This window comes from Quercus robur, chromosome 1 (genome assembly GCF_932294415.1).
Source record: "Quercus robur chromosome 1, dhQueRobu3.1, whole genome shotgun sequence".
Taxonomy (NCBI): Eukaryota; Viridiplantae; Streptophyta; class Magnoliopsida; order Fagales; family Fagaceae; genus Quercus; species Quercus robur.
The window spans coordinates 43,971,659-43,989,768 of record NC_065534.1 but is presented as its reverse complement, the minus strand read 5'-3'; the positions used below and the strand labels follow the sequence as shown (position 1 = coordinate 43,989,768).

The 18,110-nt window shown below is 36.4% G+C and overlaps 1 protein-coding gene across 1 annotated transcript; it reads right to left on the bottom strand.

Moving 5' to 3' along the window:
• Positions 1–16,833: 16,833 nt before the first annotated feature.
• Positions 16,834–17,466, bottom strand: LOC126712437 (uncharacterized). The gene has a single exon (XM_050411768.1). It carries the CDS (start codon positions 17,464–17,466, stop codon positions 16,834–16,836), a length of 633 nt encoding a protein of 210 aa, XP_050267725.1.
• Positions 17,467–18,110: the final 644 nt, after the last annotated feature.

Here is an 18,110-nt window from a genome sequence, read left to right as displayed (position 1 = left end):
AATTTTTATTTCCCTTTTCAATTTGGGACCAAGTCTTTTGTTGTTATTGCTATTCTTATTAAGTTTCCAATTGTTTGTCAGTGCTTGATTTAGACTAAAAATGTTGAATGAAAAAAATAGAGGATATTTAATGCCGGGTTTTGATAACACTCCAAAAATAAAAGATTTAAAAAATTATAATTAAATAATGGTAAAACGTTTTGTACATATTGGTGGCAAAGTAGACAATTTGCGTATATGCATTAAAGTTTATATGAAATGTATGTATCAATATATGTAGTTGTGTAAATGTATGTATTTATGAATATGTAACTCGGCCTCCCCAAACCAAAATTCCTGACTTCACCCCTATCGAAGCAAATCTAGGTGATGATTCCTAGGTCTGATCCTTTATTTTTGTGTCATTTAATTTTATTGTTGAATCGTTCTAGTTTCTCCTGTATCAAATATTCACGCCAGTAGAGCCAAGAATCTGGTCTGCAAGAAGACAGAGGTCCAAATTTGGTTTTGCAGAAAGACATTCATGTATGTAAAATATAAATGCTGGTCTTCAGAAAAGAGATACAAGTCTGCAGAATATGGAATCCAATCTGCATACATGTAGAAACGCATTTAAGTCTTTAGAATACATAATTCGGTCTGCAGTACATGCAGAAAGGTATTCAAGTCTACAAATCCAGATCTGGCTTAAATGGAGATGTTTAGAACTGCAAAACTCAGATTTAGTTTACGAAAAAGAAAAGTTCTCTCAAGGAAAGATTGGTTTGATAGGGAGAAAATGACATATGAGGTGTGCATGCTTTTGTGTCTAGTACTTAGACACTAAGATAGGATATCTTTGCAATAAGGGGAAAAGATAAAGAAGGGGAGGCTAACACATTATTAGATGACCAAAAGGAGGGTTGTCTCTCTTTTTTTTTTCTCCCCTCCCCCGCATTTCATAACACAGGTCTGCTTCCTTATATAATAGTTTGAGATTTTGTTTCATGTGAGAAAGACATCTCTTAAATGTTTGAAAATTCATATCGGCTTTCCCTTGGTTTTTGCGGTGTAAGCTTTATTATTAGGATTGGTAATATATACAATATTTTAAAACTGAATGTAGTATTTAGTGTTGCTAAACTCCTGTTGAGTCATATTAGCTTAACATTTTGGTGAATTCAGTCCACTTCAATTCTTTCGGTCCACTTCAATTCATTTCACTTCAGTCCACTTTGGTAATGCTTTAGGAGGAGAGGTTTGTGTAGAAAGAGAACTTGCTACATTGACAATTATGAATTATGTTACCTTCTCAGTGTAATGTTGGTAGATTCTTGATAAAATTACATTTTTCTTATGTTATTAAAGTCTTCTTCTTCTTTTTTTTTTTTTTTTTTTTTTCTTTTTTTTTCCTAATATAAGTGATGGATTTACTTATATTTTTCCTCTTTAGGTCATTCAAGACATATAGAAGATGAACCATTTGTAAGGAGTGCTAGAAATAAATTGCAACAACACATTACATTATTTTCAAATTATCTCTCCTTATATAATAATTGAATGTAAAATGTGTTAGGCTCTAAGGAATTAAGAACTAATGTATTAGAACTTCATTATGTATATGTTGGCAAATCATGATCAAAACATTCAATCTAGATTTAGGCTGCTTAAAGTGTGTTTATGTGTAAAGTTGGAATCGAGTGTACTACAGGATTTAATGTGTAAATCTGTAAAGCTCGATTGATCGAAAATTAGACTCAATCGATCGAAGCTTGTGCAGATTGTTTTTCTGCAGAATTTTTCAACGCAAGCCCAAGTCCATATGATGTGTAGGGTTTTATGTTTTGCTTCTAGTATAAAAAGAAAAACCCTAACCACGTTTTAAAGGTTGTTGATATGCTGTGTGTATGAATCTCTTGTGAGATCTAGAGGTGTTTGCCTTCATACATACTTAGGGTTATCAAGATCAAGATTGATGTCGAGAGCTTGGTGATTGCTTCAGTTGCTACATAAAGAGCTTAAAGAAAACACAAGTGGGAATGCTTGTGGTTGCTGTGAATCCAAGAAAGAAATAGTCCATGGACTCGGAGCTGTCACGTGGTCGTGGTAGTAAGTTTTCTACTCGAGGTAACAATAGGATGTTAATGGTCTAAGTCGTTATTGTAAAACTTCAATTCTTTCATAGTGGATCTGTTTTACCTTTAGGATAGATAGGTTAAATCCTCCTTAAGTTTTTTACCAGTTTGGTTTTCCTGGGTTATCATATCGTTGTATTCTTTATTTTCCGCATTATTTACTTGATATGATTTACTTGTGCTAACCTAGACTTGAATAATTTATCTAAGTAATCACTTTGCTAAATAACTAGGTTAATAAACTTATGTTTTAAGGGGTCTAAAAACGTACAAGTGGTATCAGAGCGAGTAGCTCTTGTGTTAGATCTTTTGATCTAAGAGTTGATCCTTGATTCCTGTTATCATGGATAATTTTAAGTGTCTTACTGTTTTTGATTGTGATGATTTGAATAAAAAAGGCACTGTTGTTTCTATTGATCTTATTGATGCCTGTGAAACTCTTCGTAAGGAATTATTGAAATCTATGAAAATTGCTAAGAAATTCAAGGAAGAGTTAAAATTGGCTAATCTTGAAAAAGAGGAATTGGTTGTTAGATTAGATGAATCTAATAAAAAGAATGAATTTTTTTGAAATCAAATTTCCTCTCAAGATGAGAAGATGAAAAGCTTGGAACAAGAATTAGTTGAATCTAAAGCTAAAATTGAAAATTTGACTAGTACCAAGACTGTTGTTAATAACAGAAGTGTTTCTGTTTCTCTTAAGCCTAAAACTGAGAAAGTTTATATCCCTCCTTTCAAGAGGAATAATAAAGAAAAGGCTTATTTTGCTAGGTTAAATAAAGGTAAAAGTTCTGATGTAGACGCTGAAGTTTCTAAACCTATATCTAAACCTACTGGTAGAGAGCATAATAAATATGTTTTTGTGCCTACTTGTCACCTTTGTAATGTTGTTGGTCATATTAGATCAAATTGTTCTTTGTTGAGAAAAAAACCGAAATCTGAGATTAAATTTGTTGTTAGGAATACTGATGTTCCTAAATTTGTTTTTGTTTGTCACTTTTGTGGTGTCTTCGGTCATATCCGTCCTAATTGTCATAAATTGAAATTTAAAAATTCTGTATTTCAATCTAGGATATGTGATGATATTTCTCCTACCATAAGTCCATACAAATTGTTTCATATTCTTTTGAAAAATTTAAGCTTGTTGGCTTGTTAAAGGAATTTACAGGATTTCAGTCTTTCTCAGAAGATTGGTGTAATCCCTCAAATATACTCTGCTTCTCATGGATTTTCACCTACAAAGCCGAAGACTCGTGCTATATGAGAGAGAAAAGATTCTCTAAGGTGAGTGTTGTTTACTTGCCCTTGATTTAATTCTTTCAATTAATTGTGGACATGTTTTCTTTTAGTTTTTGGTTGTTTTATTTTCTTAGGTTGTTTTGATTATTCAAAAATCCAAAAACATTGAAAAATTTCAAAAAGAAAAAAATATTTTATTTTGTGTCTACTTTTATTTTTCTTGAGGATTACATGAATTATGATAACTCTATCTTGATTTAGAACATGCTTGACATTGTGGAGAAACTTGAATAGTATGTGTTATATAAGTGCTAAGCTATTTCTGATTTTGTGTGAGTATGTACTAGTTTGTACATGTACTCGTGGGCTAATTAAGAAATTGATATTTCTTATTTGTGTACCTTCTATAGCTTAGTTTAACACTATCATGCATTTTTTTTGCATTTTATTCATTAAGCATAATGTGTTCTTTTAGTTTTAGTCATAAATTTTTTTTTAAACCAAACAGATTTTTATGTGTTTTGTATTACACATCATGAATATGTAATTGAGGTTGGCCTATTATCTTTGCATAACATGTGTATGTACTTTGTTTAGCTTGGATGAGCTTATTTTACTGCACCTTGCTAGTTTTAGCTTTGTAGTGCATGTTGTGTGGGAGTGTTTATAGTTTTTGATCACATGATTTTGATTTTGAAGTCACATGCTTTTGATTGTAAGGACTAAAAAATCCTAAGAGAAAGACATAAATAACCATCTCACCACTGTTTACTAGTCAATTATGAACACCTTAATGCATATCATATGATTTTGTGCTTGAGAAAGTGTAGCACATGCATAAAAAGAGCATAAGGTGTAGCCTTGGTTTAAATAATAAAATTGATATGTACATTATTGGGCTATAATCTAATAATTTCCAAATAAAATAAAATTGGTGTGTACATTATGAGACAAAACAAGAAACTTACATGATTGCAAGCTTGTTTTCTAGGAGATGTGAGAGTTATATGATGTAACTCTTTAGGTGATAGTCACTTTCAAATTTATGTGATGAATAATGTAGAAATTGTGATTGATTACTATCTATATATCATCTCACATGTATCTTATGCTTTTACTAGTTTGCACACACTTCACAAGTTATTCTTTGCTAAGCTTTGTACATGGAATTGTGTGTGAATCTAGTTTGGCCATCCAAGATTATATTTTCTATGGTGTTTGATGCAAAATATGTTTAAGGGTTGGCAAAAATTGTGTTTTTGATGATTAAAAACCTTGTTTTGAAGTTCTGGGTTGAAAACTCATGTTTTTGAAAAACATTTAAACTCATTCTCATGCTTTTCATTCATGAAATTCTTTGGATTAAGTGTTTTCTGCGTAAAAATTCTGCTATTTTTCAAAAAAATCCAGTTTTCTAGAATTTCAATCGATCGAATGTGTTTTTCGACTGATCGAAAATCCCTTGATTTTTAATCATGACTTTCTGTCTGACTCGATTGGTATTCGATTGATGCTTGATTGATCGAAACTGAAAAATTTTCAGTTTTTAAGTATTTGACCAAAAAAAATTTCATGCATCATTTATGTTTAGGATTCAAATGCATTGCACTGTTTTTTGTATGCATCTTGCAGTTTTGCAGTCATATCTCTCATTGTTTTCACACCTAACATGCATACACTTTGCTAAATTGGGTACTCAACTTGATTTAAAAATTGATTGATTAATTTTTGAGTTCTCTACATTTTACTATATATTTTTATGTGTAAACTGCGGAAAATATTTTTCTTAAAAGATATGATGAATAATCAATGTGCAAATTTTTTCTCTTAAACACATTGCATGCATATGTTTATGGGCCACATAGTGTCAAGTTTGCATTTATTGAAAGAGAGAATATTTTTTTTTGTGTATCCTCAACTTAGTTTTTAAGTTTGGTTTGCGTCTTTATTTTCCCCACCTCCTAAATTTTCCCCAAAACTATTTTTCCCAAAACATGTTTTGTTTTTCCTATTTTTATAGGAGGAGAAAAGTTTTTTTAACCTTTGTTGTTCATAGAGGGAGTTGTTGCTCTTCATAGGGGGAGTTGCTTCTATTCTCTATAGAGTTGGATTCATTTGTTACCTTGATTCTCTATTTTCTCTTGACTTTTGTTGCGTATGTTTTCTGTTTACTCTTTGTTTGAGTTGTCTTTGTCGATACGTGACAAAAAGGGGGAGAAATAGATGAAACGTGGGAATCCTAAGGTTTTTTAAAATGTTTTGTTTAAGAAGAAATAAAATTGTTTTTGAAAGGGGGAGAATATAAAAACTTTTTGATGTATCTAACTTAGGGGGAGAGTTAGAATTTACTTTTGTTTTTATATTGTGTTTCATACTATTTTTTATATGTCTTACTTTCCACACATGCGGTGATGTGTTCTTTTGAGTGCTTTTAGGGAAGACAATTTGTGTGTAATTGGGCTGTTTTGTAACTTTGAGCATTTTTGTTTTGGTATTTGTTTTGTCACTGATGGCCAAATGGGGAGTTTATTAGGTTCTAAAAAATTAGGAACTAATGTATTAGAATTTCATTATGTATATATTGGCAAACCATGATCAAAACATTTGGTCTAGATTTAGGCTGCTCAAAGTGTGTTAATGCGTAAAGTTGAAATCGAGTGTACTGCAGAATTTAATGTATAAATCTGCAAGGCTCGATCGATCGAAAATTAGACTTGATCAATCGAAACTCGTGCAGATTGTTTTTCTGCAGAATTTTCCAACTCAAGCCCAAGCCAATATGACGTGTAGGGTTTTATGTTTTGCTTCTAGTATAAAAAGAAAAAACCTAGTCACGTTTTAAAGGTTGTTGATATGTTGTGTGTATGAATCTCTTGTGAGATCTAGAGGTGTTTGCCTTCATACATACTTTGGGTTATCAAGATCAAAATTGATGTCGAGAGCTTGGTGATCGCTTCAGTTGCTGCATAAAGAGCTTAAAGAAAACACAAGTGGGAGTGCTTGTGGTTTCTATGAATCTAAGAAAAAAGTAATCTGTAGACCCGGAGCTGTCACATGGTCGTGATAATAAGTTTTCTACTCGAGATAGCAATAGGATGTTAGTGGTCTAAGTCGCTATTGTAAAATTTCAATTCTTTCATAGTGAATCTGTTTTACCTTGAGAATAGCTAGGTTAAATTCCCCCCAAGTTTTTTACCGGTTTGGTTTTTCTGGGTTATCATATCGTTGTGTTCTTTATTTTCCGCATTATTTACTTGATATGATTTACTAGTGTTAACCTAGACTTGAATAATTAATAACTAGGTTAATCAACTTGTATTTTAAGGGGTCTAAAAACGTGCAAAATGTATTATGTTTCTTTGGAAAAAAAAATAAAAATAAATAAATAAACTTGCAAAATTTAGAACTTTCAAATAACAAATATAGATAACTTAATTTAGAAAAATCTAATAGGTTGTATCAAATATACTTTGTTAGAAATCATTTTAAGAAGAGTTTGGGAATGATAATTATAAGTCTTATTTACTATTTTCATTTTTCATTTAATAAAAAAAAAAAATCTTTAATTTTTTTTTGCACATCGTGTAGGTCTGCAACTGTAGGTCTGCGACTAATTAGGAGAATGAAAGTGGCATTCAATTTTAGCTGCAAGAGGAAAGGTTGGATTGACTTCCTTGGAAATGAAGATGGTGTTTGGGATCAATTAATCCTTATAGATGCCAACTTGCACTGATGACGGGTTTGAGAAGAAATAAAATGGACAACGCAGGCACACTTAGGCTGAATTGAGCTTTGTCCCTTAGTGTATGTGTATGGGCCCCTTAGTGGACACAATAATCAAAGGGTGCAGTAGACATCCAGCCACTTTTAGAAGACATCGTCCATCCTGCCAAACCAATCCTCCATTAGCTTACTTTTGAAATTGGACCCATCATGGGATTGAGCCATGAGTTTGTGGGCACCATACTCTTATTTATGAGTGGCCATCTGTTTTTACGGCTCCTGTGTTGGGCCTAGCATGCAGATATGTAGTTTTTGCTAAGAAGGCCCATTTTCCTCTGTAAAGAGATTTGCCGCCTAAGTGTCCTGATCCTACTCATTTATGGATTTGGGCTTGTAACAGCATTAGCATTGGGGTGTAAAACCTCCGAGTTGCTAAAATACCACTGACAATCTAAAAAAGAGATCCATATGAGAGGATGTATATCTAAATTTTTTTACAACCTGTGAATATTAAGTTCTTATATTTAGAACTTACTATTCATGAGTTTGTAAACTAAAATAAATTTTTTTTTTCAATCTTTTTTCTCTCTCTTTCTCACTTTGTCTCACTCACATTATATTTATATTATTATTTGATGGGATAGTTTATATTATTTTAATAAGTTATATGTAAAAATAAAAACTGGAATGTTAGGTGAGTTGTAAAATAAGATGGTAAAATATAGATAAGAGCATTAGCATTAGGGGGTGTAAACACCCCCCAATTGCTATTATACACACTAAACTCATAAAAATGAGCTCCATCCTAGTATGGAAACCTAAAAAGATTTTGCAACCTACTACGGTAAGTATTGGTATATACAACCTACTGTAGTAGAGGATGGATAAATAAAATATTATTTTTTCTTTCCTCTCTCTTCTCTTTCTTCCCAATCTCTAACTCTCTCTCTCTTCTTCTTTTCCTTTTCAATCACTCTTAGTCTCTGTCTCTAATCCCTATCTTTTCTTCTCCAACTCTTCTCTCTTCTCTATTCTTTTTTCATCTTTCTCTCTTGATTTGGAGGTATTTTTTTCTTGGTTATGGGTTGTGGGTCAGGTGGGGCTGTGGTGAAGACGTGGGTTGTGGTTTAGATGGGGCTGTGGTGGAGACGAGATTTGTGTGTTTCTGGCGGTCATGCGCGATGCAATGGTGGCAGCGTGGGGATTAAGGGTTGAATGGGCTATAGGTTTTGATGGATCTTGGTGGGCGTGGGATGGGCTATGGGTTGGTGTTTAGGTGGCCGAATCGGTGTTGGTATGGTGATTGGGTGGCCGGATTAGTGGTTTTGGTGTTTGGGTTATCGGATTGGTGGTGGTTTGGTGTTTGGGTGGTTGTTGTGCTTGGTGATTGGTATTTGCTGGTTTTTTTTTTTTTTTTTTTTTATCTTCTTCTTCTTCTTCTGCTTTGTTAGTGGTTTCTGCCTTGGTGGGGTTGTGTTGGTTGCTGCCTTGCTGGGGTGTATGGTGGTGGTGGCTACCTTGCTGGGCATGTGTGGTGGTGCAGTGGTGGTTGTGATTGGTTTGCTTGGAAGATAGAGACAGACTGGAGAGATAAAGACAGAGTAGGAGAGAAATGGAAGAGATATAATTTTTTTCTTTCTTTTTGTATGGTTTATATTATTTTAATCAGTTTAATGTAAAAATAGAAATTGAGATGTTGGAGAAGTTGTAAAATGAGATGGTAAAATAGATAAAGTAGGTTTTTGAGGATGCGAAATATAACTTTTTTGCATCCCGGTTGCTAATGCTCGGTATTTGAGGATGTAAAATAGATTTTTTTTTTTTTTTTTTTTTTTCGCATCTCGGATGCTAGTAAAATCATTTTACCTTAAGATTTAACATGTAAGTTTAATTACAAAGGACAAACCTTTGCATTCTTTTTTCTATTGGGAGATACTGTAGCAATTTATATGTTTTTTATTTATTTATTTATTTTTTTAAATTTCAAAGTGATACATAAGAAGATTCGGAGCATGTTTCAATGTACGACATAAGCTCGAATTCAGAATCACCAAAGTTGCTCCAATAGCTAGTCACTTGAATATGAAAATCAGAAAATAGCCCCAGGTTTCAACCTCTACTACAAACCGGAATTAAAATCTAGAATAATTTGAACACAAAGGAAATAAATGTAAGATATTTGTAATTAAATTTTTTTTTTGTTTTGTTTTGTTTTTTTTTTTCTTGATACAAGATAGAATTTTTACTCTAACTTAATCTAAGTGTATATGTGTGTGAAATTCCCTCCTGGAGTGTTGAACCCCGACCTTTGCCCTTGCACCCCACAAGCGTTTATACTTGTGGAGTGACCACCGCATCAAAGGTGCACGGTGGTTGTAATTAACTTTTTAAAAGATCTTCTTTGTGTGCATTAATTAAAAGTGCACCAACGTCAAACTTTTGACCTTGCTTGGGGCAATGTTGCATTTATCTATTAAGTGTAAATAACAAAGAAGCAAGCCTCCGCATTCCCCAAGTTCTGTGTTGGCATAGGCTGCATCAGTTTCATCTTCACCACTTAGGGGTGTCCAACGGGTGGGTTTGGGGTGGGCATAATTGGGTTGGGTATATAAAAACTCATTTACTCATTTATTACTTATTTAACAAATTACTTCTAACTCAAACCCAACCCAACCCAATTATTATGGATAAACCCCAACCCACCCAATTACCCAATAATCAAAATTACCAAAATGCCATTAAAACTTGAAAATGACCAAAGTACTCATAAAATCCTTTAAATTTACCAAAATACCCCCTAAACTTATAAGAGACCAAATATGCTAAAAAAAAAAACTAAAGATGACCAAAATACCCCGAAATCTAAAAAAAGATCAAAATATCCCCGAAAAAAAGAAAAGAAAAAGAAATTGACCAAAATACCTCCAAAACCTAGAAAAGGACCTAAATACCCTCGAAACTAAAACAGTGACCTAAATACCCCTAAACCTAAAAAATGAGCAAAATAACCCCAAAACGTAAAAATTGACCAAAATACCCGCTAAACCTAAAAATTAATCGAAATACTACTGAAATCTAAAAATGACCAAAATACCCTCGAAGCCTAAAAAATGACTAAAATACCCATGAAGCCTAAAAATTGATCAAAATACTCTTGAAACCTAAAAATTACCAAAATGCCCCATAAACCTTAAAAAATTACCAAAATAACCCCGAACCTAGAAAATGACCAAAATACCCCCGAAATCTATAAAATGACCGAAATACCCCCAAAACCTAGAAAATGACCGAAATATCCCAGAAACCTAAAAAATGACCAAAATACCCCCCCCCAAAACTAAAAATTACCAAAATACCCCCTAAACCTAAAAAAAAAAAAAAGACTGAAATGCTCCTGAAACCTATAAAAGGACCAAAATACCCTCGAAGCATAAAAATTGACCAAAATACCCACTAAACCTAAAAATTAATCGAAATACTACTGAAAACTAAAAATGACCAAAAAAATACCCCTGACACCTAAAAAATGACCGAAATACTCCTGAAATCTAAAAAATGACCAATATTCCCCCGAAACCTAAAAACTTATCAAAATACTCCTGACACCTAAAAGTTACCAAAATATGCCATAAACCTAAAAAAAAGACCGAAATAGCCCCAAAATCTAAAAAATGACCAAAATACCCCAAAACCTAAAAAATAGCTGAAATATCCCCAAAACCTAAAAATTAACCAAAATACCCGCTAAACCTAAAAATTGGCCGAAATACTCCTGAAATCAATGTTCTTTCTTTGCACAATCTAGCCAACATGATGAAACCTTGTTCAGACAACGCTTTTAATTTGGGGTATCGAGTACTAGTACGACCCTGCTCTTCAATTTTTTTTTCCATCAAATTATCTAAGTTTTTAAAACACTGAATGCTATGGTTATAAACTTATACTTCTTTTTACCATAACAATGGAACAACATAGCATACTTTTTAAAAATAATATTTACTCAATAATGTTAATGTTAGAATGGAGTAATTATATAAGTTTATCTTGTATTAGTAAGGTAAAATTTATATCATACTTTAAATAAATGTGTATAATGTTATATACATTTGTAAAAAAAAAAAAAAAAAAAAAATATTCATGTTATGACTATTCTTCAAAATGCTAATATGACATGTTAGGTAATAGTAATACAATGGCGACAAAAGCTAAATATATGTGGATACACGTGAATTTAGCCTTTAAAATGTACTACAGATTACATACTAGAAGGTGAGTTCGATTGAAGAACAACTGTTTGAAGTGTGCACATTTTACCTAACTAGTATGTTCACACAAGTATACCGTATAGGTTAGTCAGACTTTAGTTCTTTACCAGGGTCTTCCACTTTGAAAATGATACAATATTGTCCAAAAATAATACAATATATGTGTATATTTGTTTTTCTAAATAATGCATCTAAACATGTGTATATATAATATACAAAATTCATATTTACTCTACTTCAGGGGTCCTGCCTTTTGGGCTACAGATACAAAATATTTCTTTTTTAATTTGTGTCAACTATAAATTATAAAACCTTTTGGTCAATGGTCAATAATGAGAGTTTAAAGCTATTTCATTCTTGTTCATTGTTATTTAGGGGGTATTTTGGTCATTTTTTAAGTATATGGGTTATTTTGATCATTTTTAGTGGTTTTGGGGTATTTTAGAGTTGGGTGATTTGTAAAAATGATACTTGGATTATAATTGGGTCTAATTGAGTACCCCAGTCAAAACCCAATAAACATTAATATTAATTGAGTTTCATTGGGTTAATACCCATTTAACCCAATTAATAATTATGTGGGTTTGAATCTCATTTAAGTAGATGGGTTCGGGTTGATTTTGCCACCCCTAATCACAGTCCATAGCAGTACCATATGTTCTAGTGCACACACTTAACTATTTTGGGTAAAGTGTAAAGCATAAAATGAAGTATAAAAAAAGTCATGAACCATACTAGTACTCTATAGAACTCTGTGCACTATTCACAAAAAAAGAAGTGCACCTTTTGCTTGTTACCATTGTATATACCTCTAAAAATTTATTTATGGTATATACTAGTACAACTTAGAAATTGTCCAATTATCTCATATGTGGAATATCTTTCAAATAATTCACTATATGAGTTTTTTTTTTTTGGTTAAATATGAGGACCCAATTTAAGTTGTTCTTTTCTATACTATTTAATCCCATCATCAAAATAGCTTCTTACTTGTATGTTGAGGAACTACCATGTACATCTTGTCTCTTATTTATCAAGAGAGATCTGATGCACTTCCTAGTGCCCACAGTTGTGCCATCAAGATGCTTCATCCTTTTAAAAAGTTAGATTTTTTTTTTTTTTTTTTTTTTTTGGGTCTTTTGGTAGCGTATGTCATAGTAAGGCATTTCAGCTTGCTATCAGCATAATCAAAGGTCTCTTCCACTGTATTTAATTTCCAATATAGCAGTTGGATATCTTCTCATTGGTGCCATTAATGATTAAATGCACAATTTCATGTAAGTTTAGGCTTATGCAATACGTAATAATTTTTCATAGTATCATAACAAGTGGTTAGGAGTTCAAACCGCACCTCCATGTATTGCATCCCACTGAAGGAGAGTTAATTAATTAGACTTTCCTCTTAGTTTATGCTTTTAGGATAAGTGTTAGTTTGTCAAACTTACATCACTAGTGATAACTCTAAAGTGGTTAGATTGTGCAAAAAAAAAAAAAAAATTCATTCTTCGGTTGCTTCAAGAATCAATAGACTACAATGCTTGCATTATCCTTGTTTGAGGTAAATTTGGTGTACTTATCTCATCACTGAATACTTGGTTACCTGCACTGAATTAGTGTTTCACATTATGGTCTATTTCCGCTTCTTCCAATCTTAGGCATATGTTTAAAAGTCTTGTGGAGACTAAACTGCTTAAAATGTTTGCCACCTAAGCAATATTTTATAGATAAAACCACCCCATTTCAGAAATGGGTAGTCATTTACATCGATATGTTACTGGATTTTACGGTTGAAAGCTTTTGAATTTTCTTAAACCTGGCCCCAAAAATCAATTTCTTATTTTACGGTGCCTTTCCGAATGTGGGGCTCGGGATTAGCCCAGTGTATCCAAAACCTCTTGTGGTGCCTTGGCACTGTGGTTCTAACCCTACCAGCCCCCTCCCCATATTTGCCTTTCAAAACAAATGATTCCTTTCCGAATGTAAAACTTCAAATTTCAAATTTCAAATTTCAAATGCTCTCTAAACTTATCCAGCCATTTCAGTGTCCAATTGATGACCAACATTCTCTTAATTTATGTAGGTGATGATGCTGAAAAATCAACAATAAGTCACACGGTCCTCACGTGCTCGAAACAACACCTGCACAACACAAAAAGAGAAGACCTAGCAAAGAGCACTGGTGTGGTGCCGGCCAAATACCCTCCGAAGGTTAAGTTAGAACTTCTCACAACTCTAGAGTGCTAGAGCTGTGGTGAATTATGCGTACCTTGGTTAATGAGGGTATTGGGGTTTTTATAGTAGTAGAGGGTTGACATCTTTTCCTTGGTTTAGAAGTATTTTCCTTATAGGAATCCTTATGATCGTATTTTATAGAACCTGGGGCTGTTATTAGGGTCAACTCTTCGAACGGCTGTCTGATGATATTGCTGAACCTTTGACATTTGTCGCAGGTTTTAACATAAGTCTGGGTGTCCTTCTGCATGGTGGGCCAGTAGTATCCTGTTCGCACTAGTTTTTGCACCAACGACCTTGACCCTGAATGGTTTCGCATATCCCTTTGTGCACCTCTCTCATGATGTAGTCTGCTTCTTCATGACCCAAACACCTTAAGTATGGGCGGGAGAAGCCTCTCTTGTACAAGACGTCCTTTGTTAAGACAAATCATGCTGCTTGTACCTTCAGCTTCCTCGCAGCCTCCTTTTCGTTTGGTAAGATGCCATTCTTTAAGTATGAGGCTAATGGTGTGGTCCAGTCGCTTTTAGAACCTATCTCTTACACATTGTTTGAATCTATTAGTGGAGAAAGTTGAACAAAAGAGAGTACATTATCAAAGGCAATCATATATTCTGCTGAAGTGGCTCTAGCAAGGCGGTCGGCTTGTTCATTCTTTCCTCTGGGAATTTGGATGATTTTGGCTTTTAGGTCGTCTACCCTTTTTCTTACTTGCTCTAGGTATTTCTTCATTCTTTCGCCCTTGCACTCATAATCCCCGTTTACTTGGTTAGTGACGACCTATGAGTCGCAATAAAGAACTACATTTACGGCTCCTGCCACTTTGGCAAGGTCAAGTCCTGCCATTAAAGCTTTGTACTTCGCTTCATTGTTGGTGGTAAGGAAATCGAGGCAGATCATACATTCGATCTTGTCTCCTTTAGGAGAAAGGAGCACAACACCTGCATCCCCGACCTGCTTGTTAGACGACCTGTCTGCATGTATACTCCACTGAGAATACTATTCTACCCCTTTATCTTCGCCGTTGGTGAACTCCGCTATGAAGTCAGCGACAACCTGTCCCTTGATAGCGGTACGCGGGTGATATTGGATGTCAAACTCACTCAACTCTATTGCCCATAGCGCCAATGGACCAGCGGCTTCAGGATTACTCATTGCCTGTCGTAAGGGCTTGTCGGTCAAGACAATTACTGTGTGGGCTTGAAAGTATGGTTTGAGTTTGCGGGCTGCCGTAACCAAAGCGAAGGCGAGTTTCTCCATGGGTGGGTACCTTTCCTCTGCATCGAGAAGCGCCCGACTGGCATAGTACACGAGCTTCTGAACCTTGTCTTCTTCTCTGATTAAGGCCGCGCTGACGACCACTGGGGAGACAGCTCGGTAGAGGAAAAGCTCTTCCTCGAGTTGTGAAGGACTTAGCAGCGGTGGGGAAGAGAGGTAAACCTTTAAATCTTTGAATGCATGTGGCACTCATCAGTCCACTCGAAGGACTTCTTCAGTGTGCAGAAGAAAGGTAAACACTTGTCCTTTACCCTCGACACGAACCTGTTTAGCGTTACTATTTTTCCGTTGAGGCTTTGCACTTCTTTCACGTTTCTTGGGGGTGCTATCTCTATTATGGCCCGGATCTTGTTTGGGTTGGCCTCGATACCTCTCTGAGACACCATGAATCCCAGGAACTTTCCTGCTGTTACTCTGAAGGCACACTTTCCTAAATTGAGCTTCATTTTGTAGGAGCGAAGGGTGTCAAATGTTTTCCTGAGGTCTTCTAAGTGATCTTCCTCCCTTCGGCTTTTCAACAGCATGTTATCAACGTAGACTTGGACATTTCTCTCAATCTGCTGTGCGAACATCTTGTTCATGAGCCTCTAATACATCGCGCCCGCATTCTTGAGGCCGAATGGCATTACTTTATAACAAAAGAGGCCTTGGCTAGTCACTAACGAAGTTTTCTCCTGGTATGCTTCATGCATTCGGATTTGGTGGTAACTCGAGAAGGCATCCATGAAACTTAACAACTGGTGCTAAGCTGTAGAGTCAACTAGAACATCAACCCGAGGGATGGGGTAGCTGTCTTTGGGGCATGCTTTATTTAGGTCGGTGAAATCTACGCACATCCTTCACTTTACGCTAGCTTTCTTGACCATTACTACGTTTGCCAGCCAGTCGGGGTAGTAAACCTCCCTAATGAAGTTCGCTTTTTGTAGCTTGCAAACTTCTTCCGCTATGGCTTTATCGCTCCAGAGCGAAAACTCACTTCTTCTGATGGATGGGTGAAAAGGAAGGCAACACATTCAGCCTATGTACCATGACCGAAGGGTCTATTCTTGGCATGTCTTCATGGCTCCAAGCGTATACATCCCGATTATCTCTGAGAAAAGTCATAAGTGCTTGGTGGACTGTTGGGCTAGCAAGGGTTCCAATCTTGGTCGTTTGGCCAGGCTTGGAGTTGTTAAGAAGTATCTCCTCGAGCCTCTCAACGGGCTCTGTCATCGTTCAGTGTTCTTCTATGTTCATAGCCTGGAGGTGGTCGTCCATTCCCATCATAGCTACGTAGCATTCACGTGCAGCCACCTGATTTCCGCGCAGCTCTCCTACTTCGTAATCGGTAGGGAATTTATCATTAAGTGGTAGGTTGAGGTTACAACCTTCCATGTATTGAGGGTGGGTCGTCCGAGGATGGCATTGTAAGTGGACGAACAGTCGACCACGAGGAATGTTACGTTCTTGGTGATCTGTTGAAGGTAGTTGCCTACCGTTACTAACAATGTGACCGCGCCTAGGGGGAATATCCTTGTTCCTCCGAAACCAACGAACGGAGCATCCATCGGAATCAATAACTCTCTGTCAATCCTCATCTCCTGGAATGCTAGGTAGTATAGGATGTCTTCCGAGCTACCATTGTCGACCAATACCTGGTGCATGTTATCATCCCCTACTTGTATGCTATCAACAAGTGCATCTTCGTGTGAGTGGTGAAGACGTCGGACATCTTCTTCCGAGAACCCAATGACGGGGTTGTCTATCCGTGCCATCTTAGGTACGGAACCTGTCAGCTGGACGTTCTGAACCATCCTGAAGTAAGTCTTACAGGTTTTTTTGGACGACCCCATAGTTGTGCCCCCTATAATCATTCTTATATCTACTATGGGTGGTCTGGGACGCTTATTATCCCGTTGGGGGGCCTGCACTTGGGGAGGTGGATCCGTTCTCTCCCTGCTGACGAACTTCTGTAATTTCCCTTGCCTGATGAGGGCATTGATCTACTGTTTTAAGTCGTAGCAATCGACTGTGTCATGACCATGGTCACGGTGGAAGCGGAAATATTTGTCTCTAGATCGCTTATTGGGATCTCCCTTCAGCTTTCCGGGGAAGGTTAGAGCCCCCTCGTCCTTGATTTGCATCAGGACCAGGTCGATCGGGGTAGTCAGTGGGGTGAAGCTCGTGAACCTACTCGTTAAGGGCTTAGAGCGCCTGTTATCCCTTCGTTCTCCCATTCTTGCCATCTTCCGTCCTCTGTCCTGCCGCGAGCCTTCCTGTCTCTCCCTCTTTTTAGGCCTTTCCTCGCGAGCCAACAGCACATCTTCAACATTCATGTACTTAGTGGCTCTGTAAAGTACGCCCAACATGGTTTTCGGGTTGTTCTTGTATAAAGAGAACAGAAACTTACCCTTCCGCAGCCCGTTTGTAAAGGCTGCTACAAGTATCTTGTCGTTAGCCTCATCAATTGAGAGCGCTTCCTTGTTAAAACGAGCTATGTAGGATCTCAGCGTCTCGTCCTCTCGCTGCTTGATACTCACTAAGCACGCAGTAGACTTTTTATACCTATGCCCCCCAATGAAGTGCGAAGTGAATTGGGCGCTTAGCTCCTTTAAAGTACTGATGGAGTTAGGCATTAACTGGCTGAAACAAATTCTCACAAGACCCTTCAGCGTTGTAGGGAAGGCCCTACACATGATCTTGTCTGCTACTCCTTGAAGGTGCATCAAGGTCTTGAAAGTCTCTAGGTGGTCTAGGGGGTCTTTGGCTCCGTCGTAGCTTTCTATTTGTGGCATGCGAAACTTCTGCAGTAGGGGGAAGAAATTGACGGACGTGGTGAACGGTGAATCGGTTTGGTGGACTAAATCATCAAGGTCGTTGGACACCCGTCCTTTGAGGGCGTTCATCATAAAGTCCATCCGTTCTTTCATCATCTGCATCTCCGCAACAATGTGGGGTGGAGCCGTATCAATGGCGGATGGACGACTCATGTCTTGTCGCTCCGGTCTGCTTGGGGCATTACTACCTTTCGACCCCTCTTGGTCTCTTCTCTCAGCACTGATACCTTCTTAGTTTTCCTCTTGGGTACCCATAGCGGCGTTCTTCTGCCGTAGCTGTTCTTCAAGGTCTTGATTCTGTTTGATGAGACATTCCACTGCTGCTGTGAGGGTTTGGACCTGCCTCTCTAGGGCAGTGGGTCGCGACTCGTCTCCCGAACATTATTGGTGGTCGCCATCGAGCGAGTAAGTACCATGCAACTCTTTGTCCGAGAAGTGATAGT